The sequence below is a fragment of the Rhinolophus sinicus genome, chromosome 13, assembly GCF_057876585.1.
Source record: "Rhinolophus sinicus isolate RSI-liver-muscle chromosome 13, RSI-T2T, whole genome shotgun sequence".
NCBI classification, from domain to species: Eukaryota; Metazoa; Chordata; class Mammalia; order Chiroptera; family Rhinolophidae; genus Rhinolophus; species Rhinolophus sinicus.
Genome location: NC_142513.1, coordinates 21,296,757 through 21,319,027, shown reverse-complemented (window position 1 = coordinate 21,319,027; position 22,271 = coordinate 21,296,757). Strand labels below are relative to the sequence as shown.

General features: G+C 41.8%; 1 protein-coding gene and 2 pseudogenes across 2 annotated transcripts in view; 2 read left to right on the top strand and 1 right to left on the bottom strand.

The window, feature by feature from the left end:
* Positions 1-6,904: 6,904 nt before the first annotated feature.
* On the top strand, positions 6,905-9,893 carry LOC109436988 (2-iminobutanoate/2-iminopropanoate deaminase pseudogene; annotated as a pseudogene).
* Positions 9,894-11,036: 1,143 nt separating this feature from the next.
* Positions 11,037-11,684, bottom strand: LOC148756028 (translationally-controlled tumor protein-like; annotated as a pseudogene).
* A 2,195-nt stretch (positions 11,685-13,879) lies between these two features.
* The window catches only part of CBFA2T2 (CBFA2/RUNX1 partner transcriptional co-repressor 2), a 130,553-nt gene continuing 122,161 nt past the window's right edge, over positions 13,880-22,271 (top strand). Inside the window, exon 1 of one of the 2 annotated variants that reach the window (XM_019733990.3) lies at positions 13,880-14,069. In XM_019733990.3, the coding sequence (XP_019589549.1) occupies positions 14,036-14,069 (34 nt within the window). In that variant the 5' untranslated portion in view covers positions 13,880-14,035. The remainder of the gene's footprint in view (positions 14,070-22,271) is intronic. The other variant, XM_019733980.3, reaches the window with a different exon arrangement.

Below are 22,271 nucleotides of genomic sequence, written 5' to 3'. Positions count from 1 at the left end.
TCATTATTATTATTATTATTACTACTACTAGGGGGACTTTGGGAAGAGCAAAGGGAAGGACATAGGCAAATCCCCCTCCCAGCTCAAAGTCTGCACCAACCAAGGTTATCTTCAGAGAAGCTCCTAACTTTCCCTGTTCTCCACCCATGCCCCCCCCCCCCCCCCCGTTCTACCCCAGGTCATTCCAGATAGACCTCCCCAGCATCCTCCACTGGCCCCCTAGGCTCTCCTGCTCCCCACAGGCCTCCGCAGATACCAGAGAAGGTGCCCATGGCAGCTGGCCAGGGTGCAGGGAGAGGGCCCGGTGTGGAGGGAAGAGGGTTCTGACCAGGCGCCTGGCTCATTGCCTGAGCCTGCCAGCCAGCTGATGTCCTGGGTTGCCGACACCAGCTGGCCGGCCCCACCCCACCCCCACCCCAACACCCTCTCCTCCCAGATCCCTCCGTGTCACTCAGCTTCCGCCCCCACCCACCTGCAGCCTAGAAAGACGCAGGGTGTGACCAGAGGGTAGGAGCTATTGTCGCCCAAACTGTACGCTCATTTGCATTCCTTTAACACTTTGCACACCACATTCATTTGTAGAGAGCTAGACTGTTGCAAAGCCTGCAGCGTCCTTTGGGTTTATTTTATTTGAGTGGGGTTTTGAAAGAAAATGATTTTGAGTGTTCCCTTTCTTCCTGCCCCTATCAAGGTAATGACCTTGCTGAGTGGGTGTTCTTTTGTTCTCCTCTGCACCTGGGCAGGAGGGTGGAGAACAGGTGTGGAGCTGTGCCCTGCAGCACCGAGGGGGTGGGTGCAATTGTACTGTAAAGTAAACAGCTGCACCCAACTCTGTCCCAGCCAGCAGAAGGAGCCTCCAGGGCCCGGATGTGGATGAGGGCCCTGTCCCCATCACCTCCCAGAGGCGGTTTAAGGTCAGGCAACACGTCTGGGCCTGGGATGAGCAGTTTCCAGCACAGCTGACACCTGGGGAAGGTGTGCCAGATGGGAGGCCCAGCGTGGAGGAGATGGGAGGGGAGGATTAGGAACCTCTCAATGCCAAGGCTCAGCTGCACCAGAGGCTGAAAGGAGTAACTGGGTCACTTCAGACTATTTCGAACTATATGCACCTACCTCATCTCTGGAGTTTTAACCAAAGCAAGAAATGCACATCTCCATGTGATGGTCTATTGGCCTCTCTAAATCTGAACTCTTGCTTTTGCCCCCAGGATATCTCTGTCCATCCCACAGCTGTCCCCATCTAAGGGGACGGCTGCCCCATTCTTCCAGCTGTCCAGCCCCAAACCCTGAAATCATCCTTGACCTTTCTCCTTCCCATGCTCTACAAAGGAGCCATCAGCAAATCCTATCGGCTCCACCTTCACAATGTATCTCAAATCCAACCCCTTTCCACCATCTCCACTGCCTGCCACCACCCTTGTCTGAGCCACCACTTCCCCCCTTTAGGATTGGTAGCAGCTTCCAGCATACTCCTCCAGTATACTCTTAACCGCAGAGGATGAAGGTCATGTCACTTCTCTGCTCAAAACTGCCCGGTGGCTCCAAACTTCACTTAGAACAAAGTCAAATTCCTTACTGTGGCCTAGTGGGCCCCATTTATCTAGCCCTGGTTTCCTTGTTCAGCCAAATATGTCCTTTCTGTGCCATGCATGATCCTGCCCCAGGGCCTTTGCTCCTGCTACGCTCTGCCAGGAACCACTCTTCCCTCACACAGCTCTGGCAGCTGTCTGTCTTCAGTTCTCAGGAATGTAAATGCCTTCTTTACAGACTTTCTTTGCCACCTTATATAAAATAGCACCCACACTACCCCACTGCTTTTGTCATCTTGTTTTTCCTCAGAGCCCCATCATGGTATATATTTGCTTACTTGCTTAGTGGCAGTCCATTGTCTTCCTTACAAGACAGGCGACTCCATGAGGCAGGGATTTTGCCTGTCCTGTTCACTGCTGTACCCCTAGTGCTCACAACATGTCTGGAACATAATAGGTGCTCAGTGAAGGAAGGAACATGGTAGGTGTTAGGAACCAATGCTAAGCATCTAATATACTTTATCTAATACCCATAACCGCTAAGGCAGTTACTGTTTTTATCTGACTTTGCAGGGGAAATGAGGCTCAGAGGCAATGAATTGCCCCAAATTAGGAACAGACTTATTCAAAGTATGTCTCTTGTACCACTCCCCACAGACAATTGGAATTGACAGTCTGGAAGCTTTAGGAGACTGAATTCTGAGTGCCCCAGGGGATTCAATTGCATAGGAATGACATCTGAGACCCTCTGCTCTCAATAGATGAGTCTTTTACACATTCTCAGAGGAGGCTCTAAATCTCTGGATTTCTCTCCTCTTTTAGTTTGGCTTGTGGCCAATTGTTTAAAGGGGGAGAAAAGAAAAAGCAAACCAGAGCCCTCTAGGGCATACTTGAAACCTTTTGCATGCATTCTCTTGCCTCAGTCTCCTCGACCTACATTCCAGGATCTCCAAGTGGTGGCCCCCAGTCCCATCCAGGTCACTCTCCCTGCAGTCTGAACTTGCTGAAAAGGGTGCGGTTGAGGGTCTGAAAAGTGCTGGTGGGGCAGGTAAAGAAGACATAGGAGGGGGAAGTAAGTCTGAGAGATAGGCAGGGGCTATAAAGGACTTTGTGGGTTCTGGTGGTCAATCTGGATTTTATTTTAAGCTCACTGGAGTCTTGGAGTTGTTATTTTTGTTTGGTTTTTAACTTTTTATTGAGGAAAAACATATAAAGCACAAGTCATAAATATGAATTTTCTCAAGCTGATCACACCCCCGTATGACAGTACCCAGATCAAGAATCAAAACTTCACCAGCCGTCTTGGAGTACCAGCCTCGTCACTAGGCCTCCCCTATCCCAAGTGTCATGCGGGGTCTCAGCTCCTGCTCCCCGCACAAGAACGCAGGATATGGTGAGGCCAAAAATGAACACCGACGGAACCATGGATGGGGGTTCATACCACTATAGTCTCGCTGGCGGCTGGGTTGGAGATACAGGGAGCATGAGCCATATGATGCGCAATCCACCGTCCGCTTCTCTGCCGACCAACCAACTCCCTTGCCACTGTAGCCACGGCAGTTATATTAGTGGCTAATGGCTAACCCAGTAACAGCTGATGGCCGCCCAGCCACAGCAGATGGCCATCTATTTACAGCTGATGGCCATCTAATAACCGAGCCAGCATCTTTCCATGTGAGGCCGAGAGCCTGGAAACTGCTCTCTGGGACTCTGTCCCCACACCAAAGGTTAACCACCATCCTGACTTCTAACAGGACAGATTAGTTTTACTATTCTTGGGATATAGATATAAATGGAGTTTGTGTATACTCTTTTGCATATACTCTTGTGCCTGGCTTCTTTTACTCAACATCATATGAGATTCATCTCTGTTGTCTGTATAGTTCATTGTCATTACTATGTAGTATTCCATTGTGTGAAAATATCACAATTTATCCTCCTGTTGACAGACACTTGGAAATTTTCTGATTTGAGCTTTTGAAATAATGCTCTGTTGAAAGAACTCAAAAAGAGTCTGGAGGCTTTGGCTAGAAATAAATAACAAAGATTTATTCAAGTATCTTAGAGTTTGCAAACTGGGAAAACAACTAGGCAAAAACCCAGAAGAGTTCCAAAGAAGAAAGAAAAGTTAAGAGTTCCTGTAGTAAAAAAGTACATTCTAAAGAACTATCAGTCCTGCATTCTTAGCCCTAGGGTTGGTCCAGGACGGTTATCAGTCAGATGTCAGGCAGTCAGGATGATGGATGCCAGGTGGTCTGGAAGATGGACATCAGGAAGTCTGGTCAGGTCTGGTGGTCTGGTTAATGGATGTCAGGTGGCCTGGATACCTGAGTCCTTCAGGGGATAATCAGACGGTTATCTGGAGGTCTGGTGTATGTCCAGATGTATATCCAGGCATTGATACAGAACTGGAAAGTTTAAAAGTTTAAGTTCCCAAGCTAGTTAGAACAAGAATAGAGTCTTTCCTCATGCCTTCACCTTCATATATTCATAATGTTAGCAATGTGGTTAAAGTGACTCCATTTTATATACTCTCTATCTTCATTCTTTCCTTAGCTCCTATCAACAATTGTGTACATGTCTTCTCATGCACACATGTAAGCATTCCTCTCCAGTATCTACCTACCGTGTTTCCCCGAACGTAAGACCTAGCCAGACAATCAGCTCTAATGCATCTTTTGGAGCAAAAACTAATATTAGACCCAGTCTTATTTTACTATAAGACCAGGTATAATATAATATAATATAATATAATATAATATAATATAATATAATATAATATAATATAATACCAGGTATAATATAATATAATACTGGGTCTTATATTAATTTTTGCTCCAAAAGACGCATTAGAACTGATTGTCCAGCTAGGTCTTATTTTCGGGGAAACACAGTAGAAGTGGAAATGCTGGGTCATAGAACAGGCATGTGTTTAGCTTTAGTACATACTGTTTTCCTAAGTGGTTGTACCACTTATACTCCTGCCACCAGAGTATAAGAGTTCATTTATGCAGGGAAGGATACAATCTGAGTCCTAGTTCACTATCCATGCCATTACAAACGTTTGTTGCGCAACTAAGTGAGCGAATACAAGCACAAGCTGAAAACGAAGACAGTTCTGTCTGAGGCTGGCTAAACTCTCCTGAGTGGCACTTTCTCATCAGATACCGTCCTGGACCCAAAGACCAGACATAAACAAGAAAAGGTCTCTGCTGCTAAGGAATGCACCGCCTGTCTGGAGGGTTTTAAACGGTACTTCAGTGGGGTTTCTGCATTCAGTACAAAGGAACTTGTATTGTCTAAAAGGACCAGGATGCTTGAATAAACAGGTGGAGGAACATGATAACAGGTGGGCAGGACTTTAAGACATTCATCTCTAGGCCTAAAAAGAAGGTTCAAACAAGCACCAATTTGGGCAAAAGCCTGAAAGACAGAGTGTTGTCTGGAGAAGACCAAGTATGGTGACCTGGGGTAAAACATGGGTTCTGAAACACCAGTACCAGCTGTGTGTACTGGGACAAATCACTTAACCCTCCTGAGCCTTAGTCTTCTCATCTGTTAAAAGGGATAATATGATAGCACTCAACCTGGCAGGACGGTTTGCTATGCTTTGAACTTCGTGCACAGTACCTGGCACATAGGAAACATTCAACGTAACTCTTGTGAAGTATTTCTGTGTGACTGGAGAGGAAGATAGGACAGGCAGAAGGTAAGCAAGGTTAGAGTGTGTACAGCCTTGAATACCATGATGAGTTTCAGTAGCTTCTGTCAGGTCATAGGGAGCCAGTTAGGATTTTTAAAGGAGGCTGGAGAGTGGGCAGGGCAACAAATTAGAGATGAGTTGTGGTTAGGTCCTCTGACTGCAGAGGACAGTTAAAGAAGTGAGAACATTAGAAGGAGGGAAGCCAATTAGGAGACTTACAATAATAGTGCAATGTACATTTCTGCAGGTATGACAGATTTCATAATAAAATATCTGAAGGAAGAACAAAAAAATAAAGAAGTAATGAGAACCTCACCTTGAACAGTGGAAGTCAGTAAAAGGAGGAAGAAATGGGTTCCAGAAGTCAATGAGATAATGATTGGGCATGGGAGTTGAGAGGAAGAAGTCTCTGTACCATTATCTGTGGGGCAAGAGGTGCACTGCTTAGGGGTGCATCCCCTCCTCCTCTGGGGCACTATTGAGTCTTGTGACTTTACTTATCCATCAGGGAACAATACTGGCCATTAGCAATGTTCCATATTTTCTTTTTTAATTTTTTTTATTAGTTTCAGGTGTACAAAACAATGCACTCATTAGACATTTCACCTTTCACAAAGCGATAACCCCCCTCCCCCAATCTATTCCTCTCTGACATCATATATATCTATCACAATTCCATTCCCTCTATTCCCTATGCTGTACTCCACATCCCGTGATTATATATATATTAAATTATAGTTGACATATAACATTATTCAGCTTCAGGTGTACAGTGCAGTGGTCCAGCATCTATACCGTCCATGAAGTGATCTCCCTAATTAAAACATGTTCCCATCTGACACCCTATAAAATCTTTACATTATTGATTATATTCCCCAAACTGTCTTTCATATCCCCGTGGCAATACTGCAGTTACCAATTTATGCTGTCTAATCCCTTCCCCTTCTTCCTCATCCCCACCCCCCTCCCTTCTAGCAACCATCAGTTTTTCCTCTATATCTCTGAGACTATTTCTGTTTACTTTGCTCATTTATTCAGATCTTTAGATTCCACACATAAGTGAAATCATATGGTATTTGTCTTTCTCTGACTGACTTATTTCACTTAGCATAATGTTCTCTAGGTCCATCCATATCACTGCACCATATTTTCATCTATAAATTTGGAAATGATGTCAAGTAATTTTAATACCCATTGTTAGGGTGTTGTGAAACAAGTGTATTGAACCATTATTGCTAGAAATATGATTTGGTAAAACTGAAAATGTTGCTATTATTTGGCCCAATAATACCATTTGGAAAAATCTATTCTAAGAATTAGAAAAATAGGAAAGACTGATGCATAGTGATGTTCGATAAGACATAATTTATAACAGAAAAAATTAAAAGAAGTAACTCTAATGACGATTCATATTGGATTCTACCAAAAGTAGACTATATCATATCCATTAAAGTGATGTTTATGAATAATTTTTAGTGACATAGAAAAATGCTGATGTATATAATAGTGAAAAAAGAAAAAAGGCAGGATGCAGAAATGTATTATCAGTGTGATCTCAATAACGTAAATACCCATGAATAAAAAAATTTGAGGATAGTCCAGTAGTCGCGAGCAGGGGCAGTGTACTGGATAGTTCTCTCCAAGAGGCCTCAAAGGAAAAAGATGAACTACGTCATCCTTGATCAGAAAGGTGATCAGCACCACGAAAGCCCCAGGGGCCATTGGTCCCTACAGTCAAGCTGTGCTAGTCGACAGGACGGACCATTTACATTTCAGGCCAGGTAGGCATGGACGCTTCAAGTGGACAACTTGTGCCAGGAGGGGTAACAGAGGAAGCTAAACAAGCTCTTAAAAACATGGGTGAAATTCTGAAAGCTGCAGGCTGTGACTTCACTAATGTGGTAAAAAAACTGTTTTGCTGGCTGACATAAATGACTTCGGTACTGTCAATGAAATCTACAAACAGTATTTCAAGAGTAATTTTCCTGCAAAAGCTGCTTACCAGGTTGCTGCTTTGCCTAAAGGAGGCAGCGTTGAGATTGAAGCAATAGCTGTCCAAGGCCCTCTGACAACAGCATCACTCTAAGGGAACCTGGTGTTATTTAGTCTGGAAAATTAATAATGTATTTAAATTAACATCTTAACTTTTATAATCAATGTTGGAAAGTATCAGACTGACAAAAATATTTGAAGTATTATGGAAATACCATAATAAGAGGAATTGAATATGAATTAAAGATTAGATAATGAATCCAGTTACTGATATTATAAAGTACATTTATGCACACTCACATTACTGGATGTGAGAAAAGAGATACCTTTGCATTGCACAGTTACTTAAATAAATAAAAGTAAAGGGAAATAATATGCAGGTAAGATGAGTTACTATTCCTGAGAAATAATAAAGAATACACCTAATTCAGTTAAATCCTATTAATTTAATGGTGTGAATAGTTAGCTCTCATGTGAGATATATGATTTTGCTTTTACTTGAATAAAATTAAAGATTTAAGTTTGAATGCTAGAGGTAAAGGAAAAAAAAATGGACCAAAATTTTATTTAGCTAATATTTTTCTAACGGAAATAAAATAGACATGCAAATTTTCAAAAAAAAAAAAAATTTTGAGAAGGATATACAGTCAAATGGTGATAGCAATTTATTTCTCAGTGTCAAGAAGTAAGAGTAGTTTTCATTTTCTTCCTAATCTATTTGTGTAGTACACAATTCCCTCACCATGAGTCTGCTCACATTCCTCTCATAATCATAAACAATCATGAATTTTAATATTACAAGCCATGGCCAAGAAACTCAATTTGTTCTTCTCTCCCTCTAAGCTCTTGGGCTCTTCAGCCTCCTATGGAGAAAAAGCCTTGCTTATTAGAAAAGTCCCAACCATGCAAATACCTCTCTGGTGCACAGACAGGCTTTCTAAAGTGCCATCGGCATTTCAGGCTCCTGTTTACCCAACAAGGGCCGTACACCCTTAAATCAGCTTCCCCTCAACGACTGTCATCTGGCTGGGCCTTGTGTTTATCATTCATTAGCAAAAGGGGAACGGCCAGGGCAGACAGCAGGCAGCATGCATTTCTCTCTGCCACCCATCTTTACCCTCCACATCACCAGTTAAACAATTACTTGGTTTGGACAAGAAACAGCCAGGGCCCTACGCAATTTCCTTAGGTCTATGGAGACTATAATTCCTTTACAAAGTTGTAAAAAGAATGTCAGAATTCAACTCTGTCAACTGAGACTAAGCTTCTGACTCAGGTAATCTTTATGGCAAGTCTCTTAAGTCTTTCTGAGTCTCAGTTTCTATGGCTGATAAATGGAGTGGTTGCAAAACTGAAGTCAACTGAGATGACAAGGCACCCAGCCCTATCCCTGACTCTTCAATGTTAGTGTCCCTGACCCTGTAGGTCTTAAGTAGCTAAAGGATACTGGCAGATGTTTTGTGTTTTGTGGCCCTGATCTGTTCCCAGAAGGCCTCTGTCCTCCACCCACAACACACATATACACTCCACCAGGAACTAAGCCAGAATGATAAAGAAATAGAAAAGATGGTGAACATGTGGAGGCTAATTTGCTATCCCTGTATTTGAAATCGAAAAGAACTTAAGAAATCTATATGTTTGAAGGCAGGCCTGCCCAGAAAGTTTTATTTTAACAAAAAAAAGGGGGGGGGGATAACGAAACAAACAAAAAAAGATTTATTTTCAAAAACAGTAGAATGTGGTATATCCAAACAATGGAATACTACTTGGCAATCAAAAGGAAGGTAAGCCTACTTATAGATACAACAATATAGACAAATCTCAAAATCATTATGCTGGGTGAAAGAAGCCAGATAGGTCCGTATATGCTGTATGAGTCCATTTACGTGCAATTTTAGAAAATGCAAAGTAATGCATAGTGACAGAAAGCAGATAAGTGGTTCCTTGGGTCCAGGTGCAGATGGAAGGATTGATTGCAAAGGAGCAACAGGAATCTTATAGGGGTGGTGAAAATGTCCTGTGTCTTATTAGTGCTGGTGATTTCATAGGTACATACAACTGTCAAAGCTCATCAAATTGTGCCCTTTGTATTGCTGTGGTTCATTGAACATAATGTAGACCTTAATATAGTCGATTTTTTAAAAAGCAGTAAGTGCTGGGAGAGGGCCGGGTGGGGAGTGACTGCTAATAATGAGCATGGGGTTTCTTTCTGGGATGATGAAAATGTTACAAAGTTAGAGTCTGGTGATGGTTACACAGCTCTGTGAATATACCACTGAACTGTACACTTTAAATGGGTGAATGTATGGTATATGAATAGTATCTCAATAAAGCTGTTAACCAAAAAGCAGTGATACAGCTATAGTGATAGAAGTCAGAACAGAGGAGACCTCTGGGTGGGGTATCGACTAGAAAGGAACACTACAGAGCCTTCTAGAGTGATGGAAAATGAACTTTTATCTTGATATGTGGTAGTTGGTTACAAGGTGTTAAGCCTGAAACAATTCATTGAGCTGTTTGCTTGAGATTTCTGCATTTTGTTATATAAATATAGATTATACTTCAATTTTTCACTTTTTTAAAAAAAATTTTATTGGGAAAGGGGAACAGGACTTTATTGGGGAACAGTGTGTACTTCCAGGACTTTTTTCCAAGTCAAGTTGTTGTCCTTTCCATCTTAGTTGTAGAGGGCACAGCTCAGCTCCAGGTTCAGTTGCTGTTGTTAGTTGCTGGGGGTGCAGCCCACCATCCCTTGTGGGAGTTGAGGAGTGGAACCGGCAACCTTGTGATTGAGAGCCCACTGGCCCATGTGGGAATCGAACCGGCAGACTTTGGCATCAGGAGCACGGAGCTCCAACGCCTGAGTCCCCGGGCCAGCCCTGTGTAAACAGTTTTTAGACCAGTCTTGCATTCTCAGGATAATTCTAATTTGACCCTAATGTATTATCCCTTTCATAAATTGTGGAATTCAATTAGTTAACTTATTGTTGAGGATTTTCACATGTCTTCATGAGAAATATTAGGCTACAGTTTTCTTATCATATCTTTGTATAGTTTTGGTATCAGGGTAATTCTGGCCTCATAAAATGAGCTGGAAGTGTTTCTTCCTTTTATTTTCTGGAAGAGATTATGTAAAATTGGTATTATGTCTTCTTAAATATTTGGTAGAATTATCCACTGAAGCCTTTTGAGTCTGGAGGTTTCTTTGTTGGAATATTTTTAACCAAAATCAATTATCTTTAATAAATATAAGACTATTCAGATTATCAACTTTTTTAGTTTAAATACATTTTATTTTTAGACAGTAAACATGACGTGTTTTTCTAAAAAACAATGCCTTTGCTCCAAATAAATCAAGGTCAAAAATAAATGAAGAGGGCCGGCCCGGTGGCTCAGGCGGTTAGAGCTCCATGCTCCTAACTCCGAAGGCTGCCGGTTTGATTCCCACATGGGCCAGTGGGCTCTCAACCACAAGGTTGCTGGTTCAACTCCTCGAGTCCCGCAAGGGATGGTGGGCTCCGCCCCCTGCAACTAAGATTGAACACGGCACCTTGAGCTGAGCTGCCGCTGAGCTCCTGGATGGCTCAGTCGGTTGGAGCGCGTCCTCTCAACACAAGGTTGCCGGTTGGACTCCTGCAAGGGATGGTGGGCTGCGCCCCCTGCAACTAGTAAACGGCAACTGGACCTGGAGCTGAGCTGCGCCCTTCACAGCTAAGACTGAAAAGACAACAACTTGACTTTGAAAACAGTCCTGTAAGTACAAACTGTTCCCCAATAAAGTCCTGTTCCCCTTCCCCAATAAAATCTTTAAAAAAATAAAATAAAGTAAAATAAATAAATAAAGAAAGAACAACAGTCTCATTGTCTTATTCCTGGTGTGTGGATGAAAAGCAGCAGCCACTTATGATGACAGGTGATAGATCCAAACTGCCAAATTTGTTAACGTTTTTCCATTTCGAAACCATCCTTAAAGAAAATTGTATTGGGGTCACACCATCCTCAGAGTAGTCCAGCAGAGTAACCATGCGATCTGGATTCAGGTTTTCACCAATAAAGTACTGGTAGTTTTTTGAAATTAGCAAGGATGTGCTTGATTTGTTCTGCAGCTCCTGTCATAAAAGGTTTTATTCTTTCTGGTCTCTGTTCTTCAAGCTTTTCTTTCATTAATTTCATGTAATCTTTGATGTACTTCTTGTAGACTGTTTCTTTTGTGAAGCTGGTTTCCTGCAAATTATGGTTCATGATAATATCAACACCAGTGACTACTGTGCTTTCCTGTTCCTTCACCCTCAGGGCCTTCAGCGGAGGCATTTCCACCAATGAGAGTCATCAGTGTTACCCTCTGTGCTACACTGACCATCTTCCCCTCCACCTCCATGCACAGCTGGTCAGGGATCTCCAGGATCTTGTAGATGTCAAAGAACATCTATTTCATCATGGCTGATGAGGTCCAGGTAGATAGGTAGATGATCATGATGGTGGCTGGAAGATGACTACAGTGGTGCTGGCTTACCAGAAGCCTGAGACTTGGAGCTCAGAGCTTGGAGCCAGTACGATGCAGCCCCAGCAGCTTTGTGGGAGGGGCGCTGGCAGAAATGCCAGATTATCTTTTTGAGTGAGCTTTAGAAGTTTGTATATTTTAAGAAATTGGTCAATCTAAGTTGCCAAATTTATGGGCATAAAATTGTTCATAATAGTTATTATCCTTTCACTATCTGTAGGGTCTGTAATAATGTTCTCTCATTCTTCATATTGATACATTGTGTCTTCTCTCTTTTTTCACTGTTAGTCTTGATAGAGTTTTATCAATTTTATTAATATTTTCAAAGAATCAGAAACTTTTTTTTTCATTGATTTTTCTCATTCTTGTCTCCCTTTAATTAAATTCTGCTTTTTATCTTTATTGTTTCTTTCCCCTAGCTTGCCTTGGGATTAATTTGCTTTTCTCCTAGTTTTCTTTTTTTTTAAAGTAGAAGTTTAGATAATTGATTTGAGAATTTTTTTTTGGTAATATAAGCATTTAATGTATATAAGTTTCTCTCTAAACACTACTTTAGCTGTATCCCACAAATTTTGATATGCTGTATTTTCATTTTCATTTGATCCAAAATACTCAACTAATTTCCCTGTGATTTCCTCTTTGACTCATTGGTTATTTGTAGTGGAGGATCACAAAGGTGAAATGTCCAAGGCTATGTAGCTGGTAAGTGTGGAGCCATGATTTTACCTGGCCTCTCTGGCTCTGGCATGTGGGCTCTTAGATTTAGTACAATTTTAGTGTATACATAGTATGTAGGTGTTGAGAAAAATTATCCAGTTATCTAAAACTTGGATGTAAAGCAAAAAAATAACTACATGGAACTCCAATTTGCTTTTTTAGTTAACAATATGTCTTGGCAACCTTTTTTTATTACCATAGTATATCTACCTATTTTTCAAATGTTGCGTATTATTCTCTATAGTTTATTTCACAAGTTCTCCATGAAGGGTATTCAAGCCAATTCTGATTTTTTTTTTTTTTTTATAAATAGTTGACATAAAATTATCTTCCTATGTGTCTTTTCATACATATGAACAAGTATTTATTTGGGATCAAGACCCACAAATGGAATTGTCAATCTAACGCATGAAACACGGTAACTCATTTTTTGGTGTTTTCCTGATTATTAAAGAGGTTGAGCATTTTTAAAATGTTTATTAGCCATTCAGATTTTTTTCTATTCATTTTCTTTGTCCATTTTAATTAAATTATCTTTTTAAAAATTGGTTTGTAGGAGTTTTTTATTCTGAATAGTGATTCTTTGTTGAGTATGTCGTAAACATTTTATCCCAGTCTTTTGTTTGTAAAAGACATAGCAAAGTTAAAAGAACTTTGTATATGGTGTCTTTGTACATAGAGGAGTTTGGAGTTTTTAAATCTCTGTTTTAATTTTGTCCTTGTTTTTGAGCCTTTAGGAGGCAGAATAGTTCAGAGTAGCTCATACTACTGGGTCTGAAGTCAGAAGTTTCTAGGTTCCAATCCCATCTCTGTTTTTTGATGACAGTAACCAGTGGGCAAGTTGGCTGGTGAGAAAGCGCTTTCAGTTTGTGCAGAAAAGGGAAAATAATACCTCTTTCACGTACTGTGAAGACTGACTGGATGGAGTATATAAAAGCAGCATCTGAACATGATAATGTGCTCAATGACAATAATGATAGTGAAGCGTTATTAATATTATGACGATGACATTTTAAAGGAAATTTGCAACACGATAGACCAAAAAGGAGAAGAGACTTACCCAAAGACACCCTCTCGAAGGCGGCCAGGTCTTAACCTGTGGAACTCAGGTGAAGCGTTGCCTCCTCCCCCCTAAGCCCCGCCCCCTAGGACTCCGCCCCCGTCCAGGGGCCTGGGCCGCTGCTCGCACCTCTGCGGGAAGCCCAGTGCCTTAAGAGTGGGCCTTGCGCGTAACAGGCGCGCGTGACGCAGGAGGGAGGGTCGGAGAAGCAGGATGCTCCGGGATAGGGAGGTAGGATCCCGCGGAAGGGGCGGGGCAGGTCAGGGGGCTGGATTTAACGGGAGCTAGGCTGTGGGCCGGGCTTCCTTGTGCGTTGGTCTGGCGGGCGGGAGCGCGCGGCAGGGGCGTGCCCGGCTGGCGGGGCGGGGCCAACCGAGGGGCGGGGCGGCGCGCGGCCTAACGGCGGCGGCAGCGGCGGCTGTAGCGGCTGCGCTGGGGTTGGCGAGCTTGGTGACTACAGGTCCTGCGGCGGTGCCTGCGAGGGACCCTGGCAGCGGGTGGAGGCGGGAGGCTTGCGACGGAGGCACTTGGCGATGGTGGGCGTCCCTGGAGCGGCCGCCTTCCAGCGTAAGCGGGGCGGGAAAGCGGGCGGCTGAGGGGGGCGTGTGAGAGGCCTGCGGCTCCACGGGCGCGAGCTCGGGAGAGGCCCCCGGTGGGAGGCTGGGGTGGGGAAACTGAGGCCCGAAGCAGGGCGGCGGATCCAAGGTCATGCGGCGGGCCGGGCCTTGCTGGACGCTTGCTGCGTCGCTCGGAGGGCTCGGGGATCACGGTGTGAGCGAAACTGTGGGGACTGCGGCCTCGGAGCTCGGGCCCGGCTAGTGTCCATCCGACTTGCCCGCGGACACAAGGATTGTTTTGTTCTCCCAGCGCTGGGCCGCTAAGTCCGGCTCCTGTGGAAATATTATACACTCCTAATTTCGAGGGGTATATATACAGGCCGATGGTGGAGGAGAGAGGATGACCTCTCTGAGGGGCCTGTTGAGTGCAGCAGGGTCAGGAGTTGGACTGCCTGGGTTCACATCCTGGCTCCCCAAGTTCCAGGCTGTGACCTTGGATCTCTCCGAGCCTCTCTTCCTCCATCTGCAAAATGGGGGTGTGAAGATTATCTCCTCTACTCCCCCACCCCGCCCCGTTCTTGTTTTTTGTGAGGCCAGTAGAATGCTTGGTACAGACTCTGGCACATGCACAAGCTTGAAAACTGTCATTGTAATCGCTAATAAACCTCATTTACGGTGAACCTCACTTGGAAAAGCCCAAAATTGGGCTCTGGTTGTGTATTTAAGATTTTATTTTGTCTTCTTTTAGTCCTGTCCTATGATCCAATTGGTTTTCTTACTTCCATTCCTCCATTTCCAGCATTTTTCTAGATCCTTGGGGGAGAGGTGGGGTCTCTTACTAACAAACAATACAATTTTAATTGTTTCTTGTTACAGTAGCAATAATAGCCAACATTTTTTGAGCACAGGCATTTTGCATTGTATTCATTTAATATTTATTAAATTATTAAGTAAAAGGCACCATTCTCGGCCCTGGGAATATAGCAACAAACTAGATAGACCACGCTCAGGCTTTGAGTTTAGTTGGGAGGGGGGAGAGACATGGTAAATGAGGAAACATCAATCTATTTTGCATGTTTTCTCTCATTTAATTCTGGTGACAACTTAGAGTTTTTAAGTACTTGAGTATGTATGCCCCTTTTGCGGAGGATGAAACTGAGGAACAGAAGAAATCCTGCAATCTAATGTAGCCTCAAAGCCCATCTTCAGAAACACCTAAAAGGGAGGCTTTACACAGCCTCTCTCCTTTGTCCCACACCCATTAAATGCTGGATTGAAGAAATGTAAAGTAGATGCCCCCAGCTGATGCCTCTTCATAGTCAAGTCTGCAGTTACAGCTTTTGATGGTTCCCTTCCTCTTGGACTTATACCTAAAGAGAGGCTGACAGAGGTGACCTTTAGGGCTGATAAAGGTGCACCATCCCTGTACAATGAAAGAACTTTTTAGCCGAACTTAAATTTTTAAGTCCAAATCTCTTCGATGCAGTTTTCAGTTTAAATATGCCCCAAAGTACATTTTTGCTTCTGTTATGTAACTATCTTTTGTTCATTTAAAAGAATTTTTGGTGTTCCTCAGACAATTCTATAGTCCTAGGCAGTGCTTAGTACACATTTTCTTTTCATCTGAAAGTATATAGTAAGCTGCATCAAAATATTGAGAGGACTTTTTTCAGTGAGGTTCTTCATGATACAGTTAGATTCACCATTGACCATCTGCTAAGCACCAGGCCCTGTGCTGATGTAGGGCTTACAAAGATGAATGACTGTGAGCAGACTCTTGCCTCTAGAAGCTTACCTATAGTCTAAACATTTGGCTAATGTTTTTAACTGAAGTGCTAGGCAGAGAGAGTGTGGGAGCTCAGAGTCCCTGGGGGAAGTAGTCTAGAGCAGTGGCCTCAAACGTTTTTAGTGTTCTTTCTATCAGTAAATAGGGTTGAGTATAGGCACACATGTGAATGTTTGTTTTAAATTACAGTTACAGTGTTGACTGTACTCTGTATTATGTACATTTTATAATGTGCAAAAATAGACATTTAACAAAAGGATGAGCTAAAACAAATAGAAATATTATAGAAGTTCCAGTATTGTCTTTCCATACCCCAGTGTGTGAATAATAACTGTGCCTCCTGGGGTGGCGACCATAGTCTTGTAGTGAGACCTCTTCTACCCATTAGGTCTGTTGAAATTCAGTTCTGGAGCTGTGCCTTGCTTGAAATCTTGGGGTATAGTCCTTGCTAGCCTTGAGCCTTTGGGCATGTTCCTTAACCTTTCTGTGTGCTTTATTTTCCTCATCCGTAGCATTGACATGATAAGAATTCCTAACCTCATTTGCAGTTTTATTGTGATGATTGATAATATGTATATATTAATATAACGCATATGGTAATATGTGTACGCTGTGCTAGACACACTTGGGTGCTATTAGTGGCTGAGGATGCAAAGCTGACTTAAGGTCTCACAGTCTAGTGGGGGCCCTGCACAGGTACACGGATAATGATAAAGTGCTTTATGTGCTTGAAAGAAAGGCTTTGGGGAATGCAGAGGAGAACTAATTGTTCTTGAGGGTCCAATGAGGTTCAGGTAGGAAGGTAACAATTTGAACCAGTCTTAAGAAGGAGAGGGGCTTTTTCCAGGAGGAGGAGCAGACTTATTGATACAGTGGAAATTCAGAGGTTGTTGAGAGCCTGGTGAGTAGTTCTCCATATCTGGACCTGCAGGGAAACTGATTGAAGCTTATATACCTTGTTTATAGGATAACAGTGAGTTCTGGCTGGAGTTGAGCGTGGCAGAGGCCAGATGGCAAGGAAGTCTGTTCCAGAACTTTCACAGCACCACAGCTCTTTCCTTTCTTGTGGCACTTACCTCGTTTTGCCTTCTTAGTTATCTAAGAATATAAACCCATAATTACTATAAGCTCCTTGAGGGTTATGATAGTAACTATTTTTGTGATTTTATTTTGCGTAGCAAGATAAGTAGAAAGTTCACAAGCATGGGGAAAGGCATATAAGTCATTGGACCTTCAAAGAATGCTGAACAATTCCAAGTGGAATGGTTAATGAACATACTAATGAAAAACTCCCTTATAGATATTTTATGGTACATAGGCCCTGTGCATTACTATTCAAAAGGGTTGAGAATTGTCATGTTCAGTAATTTTCCTTATCTGGCACTTAGCCATTAGGATAGAGATATGAAAGTGCACCAGACTTCTCTGAGGCTGAATTAGGTGCCTTCCATTTGCTCCTCTAGACCACTCGCTTTCCTTTCCCACTCTGTTGTCTGCCCTGAGAGGCTGACTTACCTACACGGACCACATCAGTGGGTTTCCTTCCCTTCTGAGGTTGTGGAATTTAATTACCCTGGTCCCTTATGGGTGTTGCCTCTGGCTGGCTATGTCCCTTGGCTGAAGATTGCTACTCCTCTAAAGGTGGTTCTTTTCTACATGACTCGCTTCTTTTAGGTTTGGAACGTTTTATTTCTTTTGTTCCTGGGGCTTAGAGGTGCTCTCACTAGTCCCAGGGTACTAGAACTATCCCTTGTGATTATCTTATACCCTACCCACACCTTTATGGTTCCCTTACTAAACCCTCCATGAATTATCCTTACGGGAGTATGCTGTCTTTCCTTATTGGGACCATGACTGATTGAAGCTTGTATACCTTGTTAATAGGATAACTCCTCTAACTTTTACTTAAAGCTTGCTTATGTTCTGCACATACTTCAAACAAAGATACTGGTCTGAGCCCAGCTCGTAGCAGATTTAAAAGCAACAACTCAGATGGAGAGGAGCGGGGCTTCCCCAGGTAATAATCCGACTCACAATGAGAAGCAGGGTCTCCTCCTCTCCTGTGGTGCTTACCTACCTACTACGCCACATTGATGTATGTAGTAATTTTCTCCTCATACTATTGGGTAAGAAACACAATGGAGTAAGATTAAAAGCATCATAATCTGTGACTACACAATCAAGACAAGTTAAATTGCAGTTAGTAGCCTGTTTAAAAAGGCAGAGATACTCATGAGGCAGTTGTTTGGCATAATGGAAAAAGCAGAATTTGGAGGCAGACTTTGGGTTTGAGGCCCAGTTTTACTGGGAAGTTATTCAACTTCTGAGACTCAGTTGTTTGTTTAATCTATAAATGGGGAGAATTCCTGCCTAATAATAATAATGACTAATATTCAGTGTTTATTTTGGGCCAGATACTATGCCAAGTATTATACTCACCTTGTGCCTTTTAATCCTCCACTCTTTTAGTTAGATATAAATACTTATTTTACAAATTAGGAAATTGACTCAGATGTCATAGAGCTCTAATAAATAACCAAGCCAAGATTAAAATCTAGATCTTTCTGATTACAGAGCCTGAGCTTTTAACGTTAAGGTAGCTGTTGTTTAACATGTGTTGGTCTACCAGTGAATGGGAATATCGAATGCTTGTTCCTGTGCTTGTGTCACTGTGAAAGTTCCTAATTTTGAAAGGTCATTTAAGTTACCAAAATACAGCATTTATAAAGTGGGGGGAAACAGTGCTTATAGATATCTAAACATTTACTGCACTACAGAACTTTTTCTGGCTGATTCTTCTTTTGGGGAAGAATGTTCAGAACCTTTGTTGCCCCATGTTTTATGCACTCCACCCTCCCACCCCGCCACACCCCCCGCCACCTATACCCCATGGCAGAGTTGAGTGAAATGAGCTGAAGCTTTGAGAGTAATATTGCTACAAAACCTTAATTAATCAACTGCTATCTGCATATTGATTTAGAATTGACATTTCAGTGAGTCCTTGTTTAAAACTGGGCATAAATTTTCCTATTAGGAACAAAGTTATCCTTTGAGGTTATCTTGAAAGTTGTTGACTACTTATTTTGAGAGTTGGGACTTACTAAATTGAATCACGTTTTGGACACTAATGATTTTTGTCTTCATCTTTGACTTGAATACATTTATGCTGGTTTGGAACCAGATTGCTTTCCTGTGTACTGATAGATTCTGAAAATAAGCAAAGAGACTGACTAAGCTTGTTCTTGAGTATTAAATCTGTTGTGTAGGGTGTACAAATCTAGACTTTATAATCTGTTATTTGAATTTAATGAATAGTTTTCGGTGGGGAGGATCGTTTAAATGATCGTGTACCATGAATGATCGTGTACAATGAATGATCGTGTACCATGAATGATCGTGTACCATGAATGATCGTGTACAATGAATGATCGTGTACAATGAATGATCGTGTACCATGAATGATCGTGTACCATGAATGATCGTGTACCATGAATGATCGTGTACCATGAATGATCGTGTACCATGAATGATCGTGTACCATGAATGATCGTGTACCATGAATGATCGTGTACCATGAATGATCGTGTACCATGAATGATCGTGTACAATGAATGAATGCAGCATTAGGATCAAGGTGAATTAATTCACTAAGCTCATACCTCTTCCAGGGTAAGGAAAAAAATAGGAGGACAGAGATGGAAAGAAAGATTTCTTGCCTGTCAGTTTTACCCTCATTCCTTAGTTTTAGAGGACTGTTTTGAACCGCATATTATAGAAAGTGGTTACTCAGTTGTAAAGATTCATTTCAAATCCTGAAAGTTTGAAGGCAAATGAGGGAGAATCTTGCCCCTGGTTATTTTTTCTGCTTGGTAAGAATACCAAGAAGAGAAGGGGTCTCACTAGCACTGTACTCACCGGCCCCACATGCAATATGCCCTAGTGTATGTACATGTGACAGAGCCTGTCTCTGGGTTTTATTATGGCTGGTTAAGTAGCTTTTTGCCTCTGTCTCTGGTTTCTGTCTCTGGCCCATTGAAGCCCTCAAGGCTATCTGAAATTATAGGGGCTGGGGCACCATAAATTAAACTTGTGAAATGAATCCATTGCAGATATGTCAACTGAATCTGACTTTTAAGTACAGTTGAATTCTTTAAAAAAAGAATCTTTGCTAGATTTTCTGCTGGGCGCTTTTTATGTGTCATCTCATATAACTTTTAGGACAACCTTGGGAGGGAGTTAGTATCTCTGTTTTACAGATGAGGAAATAAGGCTCAGAAGTTAAATAAATTGCCCAAGGTCATACAGTTAATCAGTAGCAGATGCACTATTTAAACTTAGTTCAATCCTGGTGTTGAGTTCATTCGTTATACATTGAGATCTGAGCCCAAAACCCACTATTTTGTACTCTGTATCACATGGCTCCTTCTTGTTACTAACTTGACTAGAGGTTTTTAGACATGTGTTCCATAGGATCCCAGAGCGCCCTGATGATACTTGATGCCCCTTCTTTCTTCAACCACTTTCTTTCCCTAACTAGTCTTTTCTTATTTTAAAATGTCCTAGGAATTGGGATATGATTTAAAGACCCCTCTACTAGATCTTGGTCTTGGTCTTGTTCAGGCGGATCTCAGGGCTTTTGACAATGCATCTTATGTGTTTACTGATCTTAGTGAAGTAGATGATAATAGTGAACGTCAAAAGCCCAGGAAATGTCCCTGCTAATTTTGCTTGGCCCTGTGAGGAGCTGTCAAATATGGAGCATCAAATATCGTGTATGGACTCTACAGTGAGTCTTTGCTTCACAGCTCTTTAAGATTTTGTTTTACCCTTCTATTTTGCATTGCTTTAATTAAATGCAGAAATCAAAGTAAAATTCAGAATAACTCAGAGCTTGGTATCCTCCTGTCTGAATTTATAGCTTTGGAGTTGGCTAGACCTTTCAATTCAATTAGCTGATGGCGACAAATATGTAATCTGACCTCTCTAGCAGCTCAAGTGAAATGTTAATACCAGGCATAGCACAGCTCCCTTGACACACTACTTTGACCTTTTCCTCTCTTACAAATGTTTCCCTTATTCCTTTGTTAACTTAGCCATCTCCATGCAGAGGTCCTGCCTGCTTTTAATTTTTCAAAGCCACATCAGAACAGACATTCAAATAGCACAGATTTATTCATTTTTACCTTATTTCCCTAGAGCTATGCTAATCATAGTCATGGTTTTCCCTAATTCACATAGTTTTTACCTAGTTTACCATCCCATTACTACTACCTGTCTGTCCTCTCTCTCCCCAAACCCATCAATAAAAGCTAAAATACTACTAACATTTTCCACCATCAAAAATATGGCAGGGTGTTTGTCTTTAATATTGAGAAAGTGATTATGTCTTTCATTTTGTTTCCCCCTAGAGAAGTGGCGCCAACCTTGCAAGGAGGAGGCAGGCTGAAAGCAAGTCCTTTACAGCTGAGATTAACTGTGAGGTGGTGTAGGAGAGGAAAGTTCTGAGTGGTGAGGTGAGGGAGAAAGAAGTAGGGGAAGGAGGTGGTGATGATCTTAGTTCCTCTGGCATCCATTCGTTCTCCAGCCGCCTAGAGCTACTTAGAGCTCAGCAGCTCGTTTTCATAAACTCCTCAGTTTTCCCTTGGTGGGTTGGTCTGGCTAAGTGGTTTAAACTGTACTCTTATCTCTTCTCAAACATATTAAAGATACTATAAGCTGCTTTAGAAAAATGCAAACACATTCAAGAATGGTGATCTGCATTATAAAAAATGCTTTTTGTACTCCTTTTTCTTTTTTTAAAACTTGTATTTTGACATAATTTCAAACTTAAGAAAAAGTTGAAAGAGTAGTGTTAAAATTCCTATATGCCACTCACCTTGATTTCCAAGTGTCAATGTTTTACTTTGTTTTATATTTTTTTTTCTCTTTATATAGACATATTACTTTTCTGAACTATTTTAGAGTAAGTTGCAGATGTGCTGCTTCTTTTCTCTAAATAACTTATTGTATATTTCCACTAAATTATAACATTCTCTTACGTATCTACAAATACTTATCAAAATCAAGAGATACAGCTGTGATACAATATTATTAATATATGGACCTTATTCAAATTTAACCATTTGTTCCAATAGTATTCTTTAAAGGAAGAAAAAAGTTTTTTCTAGTTTAGAAGCCAGTCCAGGATCACATGTATTTAGTTGTCTGATCTCCTGTCTCCTTCAGTTTGGAAGAATCCTTCAGTCTTATCTTTCATGACCTTGACTTTTTTGAATGGTATAAGCCATTTATTTTGTAGCGTGTCCCTCAATTTGAATCTGTCTTCCATATGAATAGATTCATATTATGCATTGTGGCAGGAATATCACAAAATGGTGGTGTATCCTCAGGGTCTCATATCAGGAGGCACATGATGTCCATTTGTCC